At 44.5% G+C, this 19,102-nt stretch overlaps 1 protein-coding gene across 3 annotated transcripts in view; it reads right to left on the reverse strand.

The window, feature by feature from the left end:
• The window catches only part of STX8 (syntaxin 8), a 104,546-nt gene that overhangs the window by 55,681 nt on the left and 29,763 nt on the right, over positions 1 to 19,102 (reverse strand). Inside the window, exon 7 of one of the 3 annotated variants that reach the window (XM_056338784.1) lies at positions 3,899 to 4,029. The exons of the other annotated variants lie outside the window; for them this stretch is intronic. Within the exon in view, the coding sequence (XP_056194759.1) occupies positions 3,914 to 4,029 (116 nt within the window). The 3' untranslated portion in view covers positions 3,899 to 3,913. Of the gene's footprint in view, positions 1 to 3,898; positions 4,030 to 19,102 lie in introns of those variants that run through there. 3 annotated transcript variants of the gene reach the window in all.

Raw genomic sequence — 19,102 nt, forward strand, 5'->3', positions numbered from 1 at the left:
GGACAGTAAAACTGATAAAAATAGAAAAATCATAATCTCCCCAGAGCCCCAGGATAATGGCATGTAACTGAAGTGTCTCAGCTAATGTAATAAAAAAGTGTTAATGTAACATTTTTTGATCATTGCACCATTTATTTATTCAGATTTTTAGATTTGTAAGTTAGCTGCTAAAAAGAATTCCATTTTTGCTATTAATTTCCACCCCCCACCCCTTTTAGATGGAAAGCAGTTTTGGAAAAAAAACAACTATAGGCTTAACTCAGCTCTGGAGTAGGCTGGAAGAAAGGACTGGCTGATCCACAGAAGACATCTAAGCAACAACGGCCTGGTTGGTTAACTCTTCTGTCAGCACTCACTTCACAAAACACTCTTCAGTCTAACTCAATTACTTCTTATACTTTATACTAAAGTACTTTATTAAATCTCTCTTCCTACCAAACATACAATGCAGAGCTTTGTGTGCCAGGCTCTTCAGATTATTTCCTTCTTTCAGCCTCACTCCCCGACTGCGTCTCCGCTGACCTAAGCCACACCGAGTACCAGTTCATCTTCACCTTCACCACTGCCGAACAACCAAGTCCTCCGACTTTTTCCAAAACCTGGCCAAACACTCATCGTGATCAGCTCAAACTAGTTCTGAATTAACAGCGTGACGGCAACATTCTGCTGCCACATGGAATCTGCCAAAAAAATACCCTTATCCTGTAACGACTGTAACCATAACGCAGCCAGCTTGCTAACAGATACAGTTACTAGAACCACATCGAGCCCTTCCTTTCTGGTTCCTAAACGAACAAGAACACACAGAAGTTTTGCTCTCAACCAAGACAAGCACTAAGACACCCGTAGCTTGATAGCCAAAGGAAAAACATTGTTATCTACCCACATTACTGCTACCAGCATCCTGGGACACCAGAACGGCTTCCTCTACTATTTTTGGGATGTGTTTTGGGATGCAACCTGCCAACTTTTCCCACTCTGTTTACCATCTCATGCTCTCCACCTCCTGTGCACTGACTCAGTAAGCTCCAGGCTAAACCTACGCACGTATCCATGTCCAATTGCTCCCGAGGGCGTCAGAAGCAAGAGGTCAGGGGGAAGAGACAAGACATGCTGCACCTGACTCCTGCCTTCCCCGAGGTGATCCTGCCACAACAACACTGTGTGCATCCCTTCTCCAGGAGGTGCTGGAGGATTACCCGGTGTCTTCTATCTGCAGACCTTTCAACAAAAGACACTATTATAAGATTAAAACCTAGCTGAAGTAATTGTGTATGGAAATTCCTTTTATTAGGGCTGTGGATCAAGCCTTATCAGGTTTCGCGGCTCAGAGAGCAGACTCTGACAGCCAGGCATGTTTGTTAATAGCTATTACAGCTGCAGCCGACTATTTCAGCTCACCTGTTTTTTTGTCACCCTGAAAATAAGACACACCACCATGTTCTGTAACAGATATTTTCATTAGAGTAACACGTTTCTCCTTCATCACTTAATATCAAGTGCTCAGCATAATTAAACTGGTTAACACAATGTCTCTGCCGTCCAGCATGCACCGATACCCCATTCACTACTCATGGCACCAGACAGCTGAGGCTTACTCCTGGCATGGGTCTCAAAAATGGAAAAAAAGCTGTTTGAGGCACTAGAAGAGTGTCCACTCCAGTCTACAGTCCAGAAGCAGCTATCCAAAAGTTCAAGTAAATGCTTGAAACAGGGCAAAAAGTGTTACAACAGGCAAAGGACAATAAATAACAGACAAGAATTTGACAAGAGTGCCAACGTCATCAGGGGTTATGTTCCTATACCCGCTGTAAAGCGCTGCATGACTGCAGCAGTCAGAGCAGCTTCAGGGAAGCCCCCCAGGTCAGGTGAGTGAGATGCAGGCAGGCTGGGACACTGACACCAGTAACCACCAGCTCTGTGCTGGTATTCAGTGCCCAGCTTAAAAACCTGTCATTGCCAAGGATTAACACTTACTGTGCTATACAGGTGAGCCACCAGGTACCACCTACCATGGCACATGGATACGAACCAGCAATAGAAACATGGTGCAAAACAGAGCAGAGGAAGGAGAGGAGAACAAGTACGCCAGCAGAGAGAAACGGGATGGCCTAGCAAGCTGCATATTCCCTGACCTTAAACTTGACTGCCCAGATTGGTTCAGACATTTTGATTTTCTACCTCAAGCTGTGATCACCAGGCATCAGTTCCTTCTCAAGGAGGCTTAAACAGAGCACTGAAAACCCACCTGTCAAAGCCTGACATCCTCCTCCTACCAGCAGCTGAACATGCGGCCGGCCTGAAACACATTCCTCCCAGGTAATACACAACATATTTTGAGATCTCAGCTGAACAAGATTTCGGCTCACCAGCTCCCTTTCCTCTCCTCCTATCACCTATTTTCCAAACTCTGAATGCCCTGGAGATGCTACTTACAAGAGAAGTCAGACAGAAAACACACTGTTTGCTGAGATGCTTTGCTGGCAGTTATAACGTGCAACATGAAAACCTAAAAGAGCACAGCCCAGGCCAGACAGAAGATGCTGCATTTCTCAGGGCACTTCAACAGCCTCCAAGAGAAGTCTTCTTTGAGAATAACACCACAGAAGCACAGCATTTTCTCCTATTTCTTTTCTTGTCCTCAGCATGCTTACTGAGAGTCTAATCTGGTTTCTTAGATGCTATTGCCACTGTCATGTGGGGTTCAGATACTTTAAATGCCTTTTAAAGTTGGTTGTTCTCACTTCCAGCAAGTTCCTCACCTCCTACTGCACCTGAAAGTTTTAAGATGCTGGGAGGAACAATACATATAACCTCAGTGCTTAACATCCTTGCAGAAGAGGAAGACAATGCAAGGCCACATAAAATCCTAAAACTCATCCCACAGAAGCTCCTACAGCCAAACCAAACCCATCTGGTCCCAGGAGAGCGCTACGGCAAGATGCAATTCACAGTACCAGCTCAAATCACCGTCAGCATCACATCCAAAGGGTCACTGTCACTGATACGCTGAGCACCCCATCCCCCCCAAGCATCACCCCCACATGGAGCTGCATCCACCCCAAGCCCTGCTGACGAAACTGGATGCACCAAGTTTCTCCCTGTGTCAAGCTCATTAACACAGGCTTGGGCACTTTCACTCCATCCAGCCCCCAATAACCAGATATATGCCCTTGGAGGTCTTTGAAACTTAATTCTTAAAGGTTTAGGGCTGCAGGTGTTTAAACAGTTAGCAAAATATCACATATGCCTTAAGCATCCTCCTTGCTTCAAGTTTTCTTCGTTCTCTTGGCCAAAGGAGAACGATGCGTGCACCTGTGGATGCCAAGAGCAGATGAAAGCCCTGAATTGGCGACCACGTTGGCTCAGCACACAAACCTCTCCCAGGCATCTCCTCCTCTACAGGCTGATACTGCTCCTCGTACCGGCCTGTCATAATTCTGGAGTAAATGAAAACCAAACACCAAAGGAGCGCTCATTTTCTGATGTTTATTGGCTGAGGTAATGGCTCCAAGCAAAAAACGTCGCTTTCACAGGGCAGAGCACACTGCTCATAATGCAAGCTTTTGAAGTCCAGCAAGAAAAAAAAAAATAAAGAGGGTTTTGTTGTTTTGTGTGGGGGGTTCCCCCCCCCTTCTTTTTTTGAGCTATGTGATACAAACCAGCTTGATACACAAATTAGAGGTGATCTCATCAGTCCATTAGCCCAACTAAAGCAAGACCATCACTTGCGAGGGGATGTGCTGGCTAGATACTACTGATTGGCCTGTGAGTAGCATTAATATGGGGGTACAAATGCAGCCTTCATTACACAGGCAAGGCATGGCTCCCAGCTTTCAATCTGCTGCAAACAGTTTCGCTGTATTGAAAAGTGGGATTTTAGAGCGGCGTCTCCCACTTACCACTCCAGTATTTAGGCAGAGACTATGGCTAGTCTTGCCACCTCTCTTGATAGAAGGAAATGACCTACAGACATCATATGCATCGCTGATTCACACGAAACAGATGCCTTGTACAGAGTGTCAGCCCCTGAAAGGAGGGGAGGAAAAGCACTTGAAAATTCACTAAGAATAGTAAAACGTGGTTTAGAAGCTTTCGCCTTTCATTTCTCATAAACTAGAACTCCATCACATCTTTCCACCAAGTTTCTTTTGATTTCTTTGTTGTAGAACTAACAATGCTTGAAAGCTAAGAAAGTCTCATTTCTAAGATGTTTCTGTTTTCAATCGAACAGCAGAACTATTTGTTTTCCTAGCCAGTGATGGAATTAAACAATTTGTCTTTGAAAACTCTATAAGCCTTCACCCTGACAACCCCCCCATCTGCTTTTCAGATTAAGGTACTTTGATTTTTACCAGCTAAAGGTTTATGAACTGCTGTATAAACCCAATTACTCTCATAGTAAATTATTTAAAGCTTACATGTTATTTTTTAAATTTTTCCCCATGGACTACTCTGGAGATTCAGAAAAGGAAAGGCTCACTACAGCATTTTGAATTGAAAATGTGTAACAGGGAAAACCATGGAGCTTCCAGAAACTCAGAATAAAAAAAAAAAACCCTCAACATATTTAAGTAAGGACGAGACATACCCCAAGAGAAACTTTTCAGGATAGGACTGGTTAAAAAAAAAAAAAAAAAAAAAAAAAAGCGAGCTACTTTCAGTGACAGGGAGTTCTTTAAAAACAGATTAAGTTTCATCTGAGGCAGTATTTATTCCTTAGCTGGTCTCTGCCTCACTTCCTGATTGAAAACTGGGAGAGGAGGGATTTTCATGTTCTCACTTTGGATGCCATCAGCAGAAAACACACAGTGGACAGTGTTTCATTTCAAAGGAAAGCTGCCCTTCACACTCACTGTCTCTGTTTTGGCTGTGTCCACAAAGGGACAGAGCATCCCAGGAACACACAGGGCAGGCTGGAGTCCAGGGTGGGATAACAAGGGAAGACATGTGGAACACATGACAAGAAGCACTAAGCCCACTGCTGCTTCTCCAAACGGGGACTGATACAGAAGAAAAAAAAAAACACCAGGGCCTGGCAATAATCACAGCATAATGCTAGCAGGAGCTAATTCATTTTCAGGTCACCAGTTCCGGGACAATTTGCATTGCCCAGAGAAAGCAGCAGGGCAGGCAGCATTGCTGCCCCTACAGCAACTCGCCTTATAGATCAATTCCTGAGCCCAAATCCTCCAGTCTCTGAGCAACTCTTCTCCACTGAGAAACAGAAATAAGCACAAAATCTCTCATTTACACTCATGGTGCTTTAGCAAGAGTACTGCAGGGATGGCATTGGCTTGGCTACAGTATGACTACAGTATTATTTGGGGACCACTAACGATGCACCTTTATCAAAAGCTAAGGAAAGATCCTCACATTCAATTGCTACATTTTTAGTTTTAGGACAGTTGAGTAACTGTTCCCGTAAATTAGTATTTGTCATGTGCAAACTGTTAAAGAAAGTTGTAGCTCTAGGCAAGTTAACAAGAGTGACCAGAAGCTTTAAGAAATGTCCCCTCAGGATGTACCCAAACCAGGGCACACAAAAGGAAGGCAGGGGAACACCCCACTTTTAAGAGCTGGCATTCACAGCGATTTGTTCTGCACGGTTCTCTTCCTGGTACGTTTTGTCATTTATGCATTCAAGCACAAAAAAAAGTGTGTTAAAACAGCATCACAGCAACACTGAGTGATTCACTTGAGATGTCTGGTCTGCATGTGCCTGTGGTGCAAAAGACTGACTTACGTGACCAGAAGCATTGATTTCCAGCATCCCAGCTCACTCTCCCTTCTGCCACCAGCACAGCATGGCTAAGCAGCAGCCAGGTGAAGTGACTTATTTCGATTTAACTAATTAGGGAGGAGCAGGCAACAGCACTGACTCCCACAAGCTTAATAGTGCTAAATCAAAGTGATGCTTTCCTTCAGAGTTGCAGGGCTGACTGAAGAGGTTCAGCGCTGTGTCCCACACAGCATTAGAGGAATGCCAGGGAAAGCACGCAGCTCGGACAGCACAGGGACCAGACCCCCAGCCGCAGAATGATATATAGTTTCTCAAGAGCTCCTCACTGTGAGACTGGCCTGGGGTGTCACAGCAGCATTAACAGATTTCAATTGGGGGTGGTTACCCACCAAGTGGCCCCCAGACAAGGAAGACCAAGGTGCTGAGCTGCAGCTGGTTCAGGAAACAGCCACATTGCCTGCCAGCGCAGTCAGTCTGTGCCACCCTACCAAGCCCTGCAGAGCTGCCCCTGGGGCAATGAGGACTCCTGCCTCCAAAGACTCATCCCTGGTGCCTGTCTGCAAGGCAAAACAAGCAGGAGTTTTCAAAGTTGTCAGTTTTCTAACGTAAAGCGCTAGCAACCAGGTATGCAAGAGAAGGTAGAGGGGAGTTACAGCTAAGAGGGAGCTCTGAAAAGCATCCGTACGGCACCTTGCTTTGCCAGGCTGGTGTCTAGGAATGCTAAAAAAAAATAGGAGAACAGTTTAAAAGACCTCGAGAGCACAAGAAACTCAAGAGAGCACAAGCAGAGCATGCTGTGCTTTGGCCGCACTGCGCTCTCCCACCAGCTGCAGCTTTGCCCCCATGTCAGTTCCTCTCCTGCTGCCTCCAGATGCACCAAAACTCAACTCAGCCCTGCAAGGACACAGCCCCAGCCAGTTTCAGAGCCAAAACTCCGGGGTCCATCTGAGTGAAACTAAGCCCATCACTCCAATCTGACAAATCAGTTTTCCTCTCTTCACAAGCTTTTTTGTTTATTTTTGAAACATTTGTTATTTTGGTATACTTGGTATGCTTTCTCCTTCAATTCATCTCTACCTTCTATATATCGCTTTGGCTCAGATCTCCCATCCCTAGTGGGAGTCAGGCCCCATGAATTTAGGACACTAATCAAACCTAGCACTTGTCCAGACCAGGAAAGGAGTTGATGGCACTTTATCCTCTGACCCCAGCATAGATCCAGTCCAGATGAAATGGGTTTTGTTGCCTTGATTACCTTCTGACTCCTAGTCTCACTGAGGCCAAGGACATTGATGCTGGTCTGTAATACCGTGTCACGTACAAAAGGACTGATCCATCTGTGTCAGCTTTCAAAATTCCTGCAGAACACTGTGCATGCTTATCACACTTTTAATAAAAACTATGATGTAATATGTTTCCCAGAGCAGTTGCAGACCACCTGCCAGCACCCCACAGAGAGCCAGTGCTCTGTCTATGCTTGCTTGTACCATTTAAGTTCCATTAATCTTGTATTTGCAGCAATACTAACTTCACAAGGGATCATATCATTAGGTTCTTCCCCAGCTATTATCATCACCGGAGTCCTTGAAACTGCACAAAGAGAAGTCCATCTCTGCAAAACAGGGCGGTGTGCCAGAGGTGCTCCGTGGGTCTGCATGGAGCTCTGCAGCTCCCCAGGCTGGGCAGAGCCATCCCTTGAACCCTCTTGCACAGCACCAGCACCAAATACTGCTCTACCTTCAAGTGCTTCAGAGGTTTCTTTTTTCTTTAGGATCTACTGCTAAAGCTCCCGTATTTTTTAAGGCTCCTCCCATCATACCATAGAATCCCAGTATCCTCACCTCCTTCTGTTAAGATTCCTCTGTCTTGCACTATAGTTTGCTATAATACAAAAAGTATATCAAGTACTCAATCAAGTATTTTGCAACAGAAGATTTACATTACACAGGCATCTCTATTATGCAAGCACTGTGATCTCAATGCCAATCCTAGCATCTGCAATTACCAAGTTTGGCCCCTCTATCAACTGAGCCTCCTCTCAAATCCCCAATTAGTTACGGGAGGTCCTGCCCATGCCTCCCTTTTGTCTGCTCTGCTCACAGGAGTGTTTTAGGAAGTTTTAACAAATCACTGCCATGGCAGCGTCAAGCTGTCAACATAACCACAAGCCTACTCTGTTTATGAAAGGGATACGCTGTAAAACAGCCTCTGCAACAAGGCATTAGATTGCAGAGCCCAGCCCTCCGTACAGCCCAGGACGCAGCGCTTCTCAGGAGGGCTGAAAATAGCAATGCTTGATTATAAAGCTAAGCCCATCTATCAGCAGTAAGTACTCAGAAAACCTGATCCAGACTACGAGGAAGAAAAAACACTCCCAAGTTTTCTGAAAAAGGAAACAAAAAGCTTCCAAGCTCATAATTTAGGAGAGATTTGAGAACTGGAATATCTACAACAGTTTAGCCACCTAATAATCTTAACAAAACGTTTTAAGTAAGTTCTGTTTTACCTAGCAAGGGTACAACCACTATAGGGAACGTTTAGCTAAACGTAAGGCTAAAGGCACCTTACAAAACCAGCCAACTCTTCCATGATGCTGCTCAGAAGCTGCCGGAGGTGACAGCATCTCCCTGCCAAGGGACAGCCAGCCACAGGCAGCGGCACAGAGAAGGACCATGCAGGCACTCTGCCCAGGCACAACACAAGCCCACTAGAAAAAAATCAAAATATTAAGAATAAAGCAAGAGGAAGCAGGTAATAAAAGCATTAGAGAGATGGCAAATTAAGAAAGGAGTTTCCCTCCTTGTTTGGTTTTGGTTTTTAATTTTTTTCCCCTTTGGAAAAAGAGCAGGAAAGTTACTCTCTTATGCAAGATGTTTCATTCACATTATCATTCTGACATCTCATTCACAGGCCCAACAACCCAGGGAAAAGGTCAGACGCTGTGTAATGGCTATACATTAAGCAGCAATGAAAAACAAGACGCATCCCACACTGAGGACACACTAATGGCTCTTTTGAGTCAACACATACCTAATTCACTTTTTAAGACTTTAAGTTGCAAATTTTTATTCAGCTTTCACAGCACAAATAGCCACAAGAAAGCTACCCCAAACCCCAGTTTGCCAAGTCAGGAGTATTTGATATGAAGGTCACTTCCTCCAGCCCCAGGCAAACTGCTTTAAACCCTTTACCAGACAAAAGTAAAAAGTAAGTACAAGGAATACTTGTATTGATTTTACGATACAAGACACAGGTCAAACATTGAGTGCACAAAAATAATTCACACTTCTCCAGGAACATAAAAACATTAAATACTCAGAAATGCTCTGTGCTGGCATCAGTGGGGTGCAACAGTTAATTTATTAAGACAGATTAATGCAACCGCAAAACCTACAGCGTTAAAAGGCAATTTTGACCTCTCTAGATTGGCTGCCAATATGATATAGGTCCAAAAAGAAATTACCCTTTTCTGCTGCGACAGAACAATAAATTGGCTTCCTCGAATACAGTGGTTAAAGAATCCAAGTTCCTGACCTTGAATGTTTTACTAGTAGTATGCTGTGCTGTAGGGAACAATCAGGATGACATTTGCTGAAATGTGTGGGATTTATGATATAATAGGTTGCACATATGTGCCAAAAGCGGAAAAAAAAAAACCCTCTTAAAACCAAGTAAATCAAGATTAATTAGCTACTAAAATAGCTAAGAGAACTTAGTGCAGTACAGGTGGTAGAACAAACCATCTTACTTTCTGTACACAGTGACTAAAGTTATTTTTGAGGCCACACTGTACGTGTATCTTCGATCACACTCTCACTGGGAAAAGCAAAAATTGCTGCTCCTTTGTAAACTTCTCTTTGTAATTCTGTAGGTTTTCACTTTCATAAACAAATGTTACGCAGTCCTTTTATAGAAAGTCCCATGAAGTCCACAGGAAAATCCCATATTGTCTGCCTTTGATCATCAAGACAGACTGAAAATTAACTCATGGTATTTTTATAGTGATCCTTGTATTAAGGGAGAGGACACACCGCACACGTGCACCTCTCCGCTCTTATCAGATTCACACTCACTTTCCCCCCCTCCCTTTCCATCCAGCCTGGTGACTTTTTGTTTTATTGCTGCTAATTGCAATTACAGGTGTTCAGAAATCGACAGCCTGAGAGATGCCTCATACCTTAAATGCCATCCCCGCAGCCCAGTGCTTTGCTGCGGACTGTGTCTCTCCAGCAGCACTGAGCAGGCTTCAGGATCACAAAAGCAAACATTCTCCTGAAATCATAGCAGCCTGACTTTTTTTTTTTTTTTTTTTTTTTTTCTCTCCTCTCTTTCCCTTGCCCCAAGAATGTGAACAAGTTGTTAATACCCTGCAATCTGCTCGGTTTCCCTCTTAATCCTCAGTTTAACCAAGCCTCTCCTTGCAGGAGATCATATCAGTATGTCCCTCACTGTCAAACAATGCGGAAAAGAGCCAATGTTATTGTGAGCCTGAGGTGGAACGACTCAATTCCCAGCAGGAGATCAATTTGTACAAGGAACCAGCGAGTTCTTCTCTAGCAGGGGTAACCACTTCAATTGAGTCAGACTCCCTGTGACAACAAATATCCTCGATGGGATATGGTCCGCTAGCAAGAGCTCACACAAAAGGCTGCCGTTCCCTCTCCGCAGGTCAGGAGAGTGCGACATGCACACCTCCTCTCCTCCTGCACAGGTCTTCAACCCAGACACCTTTACACAACTCTTCACATCCCACAGGCACCTCTCGACACTGATCAGGGATCACAGGAAAAGATGCCTTGCAGTCTGTCGTGGTCTTTTTCCACAGGAACCCACAGCCTAGAAATCTGAACCACATCCCTCCTTCCAGGTACTTGTGCTCTAAGCTTGTTATTCTGCAACATGGTAAACTACCCACCGAGTTTATTTTCACACAGTTTTCAGCAGCTCTCAGCTCCCCACCAACTACGCAGCCAAATTCAAAGCCATTTCCAGCACCAACGGCAACACTGCCCCAGGGCTGCACACCCTTTGGATTGTTGTACAGCCCACCCACAGCATCCAAGAAAACCAGAGACCAAGTTACTGACGTTACCAACACCTACAAACCTTTTTGTTATGTTACCCCAACCTGGGAAAACTTAAGTTATTGACAGACAAAATTAACATGAAAATAGGGAAGAGACATATAGAGCAGACTGACTTAGAGAGGCAAGGAGGACCAGCTGATGCAGGGCCACTTGGGTACGCAAACAGTAAGACCTGAGCAAGAAGTCCCTCCTCTCCAGGTTTTTGGAAGTCTCCTTTAATACTTACTTAACTGTTTATTGGCTATTTGAGCTATTTGCTAAAGACTCGACATCTTCTGCCACTTAACTGCAGAGTGAAAAAACTCCTTCATCCGCTCTTGTAGGTACCAAAGTACCACCGTGAGCAAACCAGAACCTGGATTTACATGGGAAAATAGCTGCTCAGCAAAAGCCTCCCACATGAACACCCTGATCCCAGCTAAGAATACTGACAGACAAAATTAGCATGGAAAAGCTTTAAATCCTCATCAAAACTTGATTTCTGTAAAGGCTTCCCTGTTTAGGGAAACGTGAAAGGGATGCAGTCAAAGCGAACACCACACCATCACCTGAGTATTTTCAAAACACATTCTCATTGCTTTTCATTTTCCAAAAACATAACCAAAAAAGCGACGGAGAAGTCCGCATTACTCTGTGACCGTTGAAGAGACTGATGGGAGAACAGCAATACGGCAGTACCTATACACTGGGTTTACAACACTGTTACTCTCAGAATTGATGGACGTATTAATTGGAGACAGCTGCAAGGAAAAATATCTTAACGACATGATTCATTAGTTTTCATAGATAATTACATCTGCTCACGGCCTCACAGTGAATCATTCATTTAGGGAATTTTTGGGGTATTAAATTTAAATGCAGTAATCAGATTTGTTAATCTGTGGGACAAGGCAAACCAAACAAAATTTTATTCAGGGAATTGTTTATACTTTCAACATTGACATTAATTCAGCAGCAGGAAAAAATTAACAGCATAATACATGCTCATGTACGTTAAAAATTATTAATGGTAATCTCCTTCACTCCCCCCAGTGCTTGTAATGAGACTGTACACATTTCTCCAAGGCTGCCTGGACTGCAGGTTTTTTCCCTAGATGCATCATGATGGGTTACACAATGCAGTGGCCTTTTAAAAATATATAGGGGTTTTGTTCAAATGAATGGATTAAAATAATTGATCCTTGGTTTTGCTACTCTACAGACTCAAAATACAGCTGGTTTTTCATTGTTGTTGTATTTTATGTTTAAAAAACAAGTTTTAAGCATGGTTTAACTGGTTTTATTACTCTGAAGTAGCAGCTCATCCTCAGATAAAAAAAATCTAGAAAGACTCACAGATCCAGGTCAGTTCCCCTCCTATCATGTCACAAACTTTAGTAAACTGAACTCCACCTTAAAAACAGATAATTTTTTGCCTATTTCTTCTCCTGGAAGCTACTCAGGAATTTTCTCTCTCTGTTTGAAAAAAAAACCAACCAAACATGTAATTTTCTTGTCTGTACTATTTATGGTCAATTTATTACCATTTTTTCTTGAACCAATATTCTTCTTCAGTTTCCATAGTTTTTTCCCTCCCCGATATTTTACTGCCAAAACACGAACAGAAAGCAAACCACATCTCCTGTCCATCCCCATCTGGCCAGACTGCACACCCGTAACATCAGAGCCCCTCTCTGTGCTATCCCATTGACCTTCACAGCCCTCACTTCTGTGAGCCCATCTCTCCTCAAATTCATTCTTCTGGAACAAGAACCTGGAAGCCAAGAGAAATTTTTTCACACAGCTGTATCCAGGTGCAGCGACCCCAGCTGCCACGGTAGCCCCAGACACACTTGTCAGCTGCTCTGTCATACCGATTCTCTCGCCACCAAACCAGCAAATATTTGGCCAATTTGGGACAAGCTCAGGACACAGCCAATCGCTGCAGCTCACCGAACCAAAGAAACTCAGGGCTTCATCCTCCTCATCACATTTTAGAGGCTTCACAACCACCACACCATGATCTGAACCATGTTGAAGAAAACATGAGGAATCAGGCAAGAGGCATCTCATGGCATAGCAGAGAATCCCACAGACCTTCAGCAAACTAACATTCAGAGAACACCAGTGAAGGTTCACAAGCAGGAGAAATAACAGGAGAAATACCTTTTGGGGGGGTGTCAACAAACAAAGAGAAGGCCAGAGCGCCTTGCCCAAAGACATACAGCCAGTCCACAGGCAAGCCAAGGATGAAAGTCCCCAGTTCCAACCACCAGACCACAACTAATCAACAGCAGCCACACGCAGAGCAGCCCTAGGTGTACAGGAGAGAGCACCTTTGATACCACAGCTTGGATTTCTCTAAACCCACATGCTACTGCTGAGAATCAGAAATTAATGTGCAACTTGATATCTCCTGCTTTGGTGAAGCTGCACCTACGCAGTCGTATTTTTCCCCACTGAGGTTTGGGGGGCAGGGGATTGCTGCGTGGAAGCTGGAACAAATTAATATTTCCCTGAGAATTATTATTTTAAGAGAACAAACCAGCAGAAGTTAAAAGGTAAGCCAACATCTTCTATTTTCTTTTAGTTAAGCGTCTGACAACACACAGTATATTTTACTCAGGATCTAGGCCCAAACACTATATGACGATAAGCTCCTCATTAGGCTGTTACTGGAAAGCATCCCAGGCTCTGCAGTAACGTCCCAGTTCTTGCAATACCTACAAGCTTAACGCCCATGTCACAGCCATGACTTCGAGAAAGACCTTTCCCAAAGAATGGCATTTGAGGTCTCCGCTCACCTCTCCCAAAAACATGCTGCTCAGCTTTGGCTAATGCAGCACCACTTGTTTGTGTAACTGGAGAAGTGTCAAGCCCTCTCTTCCAGTGATTTAAACTCTGCCAGTGTTAGAAGGAAAACAAAGAACAAAGATGCTGAAATATCCATCATCTTGCAGAGCGCCCATGGGAGTTGCTGGAGGAATGCAGCGCGCCATGATCCGCTGGCCCCGCTTCCAGGTTACCGCCCGCTCGGCACACGCAGACTCCCTTTCCTGCGCACACGGAGAGGGCTCAGAAAAGAATTCACCTCAACGGCTCTTCCAGAGCGTGCAGGGCTCGGCAGCCCCGGAGAAGCTGCCTGGTCCGAAGGCATCACAGGCTGCCCGATGCTGGTACCACACTCGGTGCCATACGAGCGCAGCAGGTTGCCAGCCCCCCACGCTCCTCCGGAGCGGGCACAGGCATGTCCGCACTCCGCTTGTAACGAACAACAGCTTGTAAACAGCCAACTCAAGAGCCAGAGCCGCTTGCTAAGAAGGGCTTTGGTTACTAAATGCAGAAACCCGCACAAGACATGGATCTCTCGTTTCCCGAATTCAGAACTCACATACACATATTTTATTAATAGACCGACTGCACAAATGCCAAGAAGGGAACTCTGTTCCAGTGAAAATTAAGATACCAACTTCTCTCGCACTTACTGAGAAAAGGAAGTACAAGCGGGGAGATAACTAAAATAAACTCGATAAATACAAGAGAAACAGGGTAGTAAGCACATTGAGCTGAGGCAAACAGGGTCAAACACTGTCCTCTGAAACCTCAGCATGGAAGGGCCACGCGAAGCAGAGGAACAGTCTCTGGACAGCTACTCCAAGGAAACACAGGCACAACCACCAAGTGCTCAGCGTTCCTGCCTGAAAGGACCACACACCTCTTGGTCAACGACTCCTACTCTCATCAGCAGAGTCACACTGAGCTGAGAGCAGTCTCAACGAGAAGACAGGGATGCAGAACATCCTGTACTTCCCTTACTTTATTGCATTTTCTCACTGGAGAAGTATTCATCAGCAACTGTCAGAAGTCAGCTTAAGGAAAAAAAATTAAAATGCTCTGAGACATTTTCAGGAGCAAGAGAATCAAATGAGCAGTCATGCTGCTGGAGGAGCCGAGCCACAGTGTTAGGGACAGACACCAGCGTTACAGCGGTGCCCAAACTTTGGCTCAGCGCCTTGCAGAACACACCCAAGGTGCATTAAGCACATCTCATCACTGGGATGGAGAAAAGAGACCCAGGAGACAGGCACCCTGCTCCCAGGATAAGACCGAAGGGAGAGCACATCCAGCTACTCAGTGGTGAAGTGTCTTAACCTGCTGAGCCTTCTCTGCTGTGCAGCACTGCGGTTGGGAAGGAACACCACCTCCCCTGAAGACAGCACCTTCTTTTTTCTTTTTTTTTTTTTCTTTAAAACAGTTGGGCAATTGTTTTAAGGAGAAGTCTAGGACAGGAAAAACACATTCCTCTGAAACACCATCACTGCCAGGCACTGCAGGATCATCAAACCTGTAGCCACTTGCTGACCCCATGCATAAAAAGCACCTCAGAAATAACATATATGCATTATTTCAGGCAATGTTAAAAGCAAGAAGAAAAGTAGTGTTTTTTTTTTAATGAGGGATAAATTATACCTTTTGATTTCTGACTCTTCTCTTTAAACGGTTTATTCTGTGCTTCGCTCCCACATGGAAAGGATGAAGAATTATTGGGGAGGGTGGTGGTTCAGGACAGTTTAAGTGTGCATGAAACGGCTGTTCACTCTCAGCACACCACTTGTGCTCTAGCGAGATCGCCACAAACCCATGACACCACTCGTTTGTTCAACAAAGTTTCATGAATTCCAGCTGGAGACTCCTTCTTTCTTCCCCCAGGGCCAAAGAGAAATATACTGATATTTTTCATGTTTAGGATGTGGGGAAAGGCACACAGGAACATGGAAACATATTACATTGTTGGATTTCTCTTCCCCCATTCCTCCCCTGTTTTTCTAGAAGAAGGGAGTCTTCCAATCCCTAAAACAGATCAAACAAGCAGACTGCACGTGAATAGCATCAGTGAGTACTGAATTCATTTACCCCTCTGAACCCCCATCCACCATACAGAAGTTACCATACAGTCACAGCAGCAACCACCAACTCGATTCCCAGCTCCTTCAGCTGGCATGAAAAAAAAATTTAGTTTGGGGGTACAAAAACAAGAGGATCCCCTGCACACAAACCTAGACTGACCCACCGGCGATCACTGCAGCACTTGAGACAGCTTTAAGCTGTATTAGCAGCTAATCAGTTTTCAGCTTTGGGCAGAAAAAGCAGCAGTGTCTGACAGCCACTGGCCAGCAATGATCCATCTCCCTGATTTACCTAGGATCTTCTAAGCAAAGTTAAATTCAGAAATTTCAGTGGTTACCACCATCCCTGTGATCTGGAAACAGCACAGGATCGGATGAGAACTTTAGCAGAGCAGCAACGAACCCCCTGCGTTATCAAGGACAGGGGGGCAGGACAACTGTGCAGTGCCTGCAGCTTATTTTCATATAATAACTGTCAGCGAGAACTATTGGAAGGCTTCTCCCCTTTCAAAAACAAATCTCTCGCTAAAGTCAACAGTGCCAGGGAGTTTATTAAATGCTTTCATCCCAGAACTGAAGAATGGCTTTTCTGCTGCGTTTGTGCTTTGGTGACGTCAGTACGTTCGGATGACTTTAGGCAGACAGTATCTGCTGCTTTTAATGCCCAGCTGCTCTATTTAATCCCTGTTAAAACTGGTTTTCCCGTTCAAATTTCCTTAAACACTGTATTGGGAGATTTGTTTAAAACATATTCCTTATAAAGGCTCCTGGCAACTCTGAAAAGCGTGTTTTTCTTAAACCTTCCTACTAATTTCAGAGGATAAACTGTTCAGCTGTGACAATTTACAGCATGGACAATGTTAATGAGTTGGATGAGGAGCCGGGCCACAAAACTCCTGAGGTCCCACACCACTTCCCTCCATCTTCATTCAAACAACAGCTGCTGCCATGCTCTGACAGACCAAGTGCCACCAAGTCCTGCACAACAGCTGAGCACCTTCTTCAGTCCAACAGCCAGCCAGCAAACTTTTACTAATTTATACCTACTAAGTCCCTCTTAACCAGGTAGATGACGTTAGCACAGGTCCACAGGGACTTTTACAGCAGAACAGAAAACAGTTCCTGGGTATTTTGTGCATGAAACTATTTATTGATTTATTTATTTATGTGCATGAAACTGTTTATTTATTTGTGCGTGAAACTTCCTGGAGAGACGATTCCTGTAGCTGTCTGACAGTTATGGCCAGGTTCACACCTAAGTTTTGCTTTCATAGATAAGAATGTTGATCATTCCTTAATTCAGTTTCACATCAAATACATAAAGATTTTTATGGTTAAGGGTTCTCTGTGCCCCCTCACACGAGGGACTCCACGGTGAGGAAAAGGAGCTGATTTTCTGTCAGCAGCACCTCACAGGCACAGCAAGCCCAACAAGGTGTCCAGCGCTGCCCTAGGAGATCCCAGCAATCTCCTCCTTGCCACCAGCGAAGATTCAACAAGCGGCACCAGACCATCCTTCCCAACACCTGCTACCATGCTCCTTACAGCCACGCACCCCACCTTAGCCCTGCCACATCTACACACCAGCAGATCTAGATTTCAACAACTGGATGCTGAGTAAAGACCCTACAATCGCCCGGCCTGCCCTGGGAAGCAACACGGAGCTCAGTATGGAAAACCCACTATTAGGTTAAATCTGTTGTTTCTAGTATTGGTTTAGCAGAAGAAAACTTTGAAAACAAGTTTCAGAAAGCGGAGAACTGGAGGGGAGGGATTAGACAAGTCTCCGGAATGAAAATGAACTCGGGAAGAACAGGAGGTTACTAAGAGTCATTTACTAAAAGTCATTTTCAGTGAACGCAACACCCAGATGTGAAGAACCTCTCCTGTTCTGTGCTTTTCTACCTCCTCCATGCTCAATACCACTGAATACTCAACTTTTCTGCTTTAAGAGCAAGCACCAGCCCCTGTGGATGAGGGTTAGCCCTGGAACAAAAAGGAGGAATACACTGAGTATACACACAAACCTTCAGACCTTCCCTTACAAAAGTCCTGTGGTCTCCAACTATGAAAGTAATTTTCCCTTCATTGAAAACACACCACCCACATGACCCATAAAGCAAAACTATTACAGTTCCTATTGTAACAAAGCATCAAATGGAGTTTTTCTGTAAGAAGTGAAGTCCCAACAACTTAACTAGTGGAAAGTACTACACTTAAGCTAAATAGGCTCTATTCAAGTTTAGCACTGCTACAATTACCAATGATTAGTGAAGTACCATAAAACAGTGGGAAAAACCCAACTGGTCAACACTGACCCCAACTGCCACACAAATGCACAAAGTGGCAGCAAATGCATAATCCAGCCCAAATTCTCACAAGCTCTTTGATCACTGGCACATGAATGTGTATCATGCTACAGCCTTCTCTCTCCATCCACAGGCTGACATTCTGAGGCAGCTTGGTGCTAGTAATAATTTCCAAGTGAAAATACTTATTTATAATGAGTATTATTACATAAAAAAGTAGTCTATGTCCTAAGCTCAACCAGAAGGAAGCTTTCCTCCCCGTTTATCTGATTTTCTATTCATTTAAAATATCATGTTTCGGAAGGCCACTTTAGAGTTCAATTCACACTGCTAATTTTCTTTGGCAAAAACCCACGTTATCTACAAACATTGGTTGAAAATCCAATTACCGAAATGTGATACCCACACCCTGTTGCATAGCAACTGGATAACACAGGGATACGGAAAATGTTGATATTCCAAAATAACAGCAGGTAACAGAACTGCTTACTAACTGCGGGCAGAGCTACATCAGTAAGATGCCCAGGTGGGATGCAGGAGTTCAAGGGGAAAGGTGCACCAGAATTAAGGTGTCACCCCACTCCGCCCACTTGCATGGGGCACTGTCCAGGACTCCCTGCCTGGAACCATCCCTCCCTGTGACACTGGTTTGGCTCGCAGCTTGTTCCTGCCAAACACCACAGCACTGACTGGCATCTCCTGCTTTCTCCCCACCTGCCCCCTGCTACCACAGCCTCTGACCCCAGGAAAACGGTAAAGCTCTACTTACCCCTGCAAGCCCAAGGCAAAGCTTGCTCAGGGAAACATTAGCTGGAGAAAACGAAGCAGACAAATTAATAGATCTGTCTCAGAGCATCTTCAAGATTTCAAAGCTTAGCCAAGTCGTGATGGATTTTTCCTCAAACTAAGGACCGTCTCAGAGGCTAGCATTGGTCCCCTCCAGCACTGCATACCTATGCTACAGCACAGATACTAGACTTCTGCAATAAAGAAGCGATTAGAAAACTTTCAACACAGTAAAATAAATAATTCCCAAGTTTCTTCCCCATAATCACAATTTTTCCCCACTATAATTCT

Source organism: Falco biarmicus, chromosome 1, assembly GCF_023638135.1.
Source record: "Falco biarmicus isolate bFalBia1 chromosome 1, bFalBia1.pri, whole genome shotgun sequence".
Lineage (NCBI taxonomy): Eukaryota > Metazoa > Chordata > Aves > Falconiformes > Falconidae > Falco > Falco biarmicus.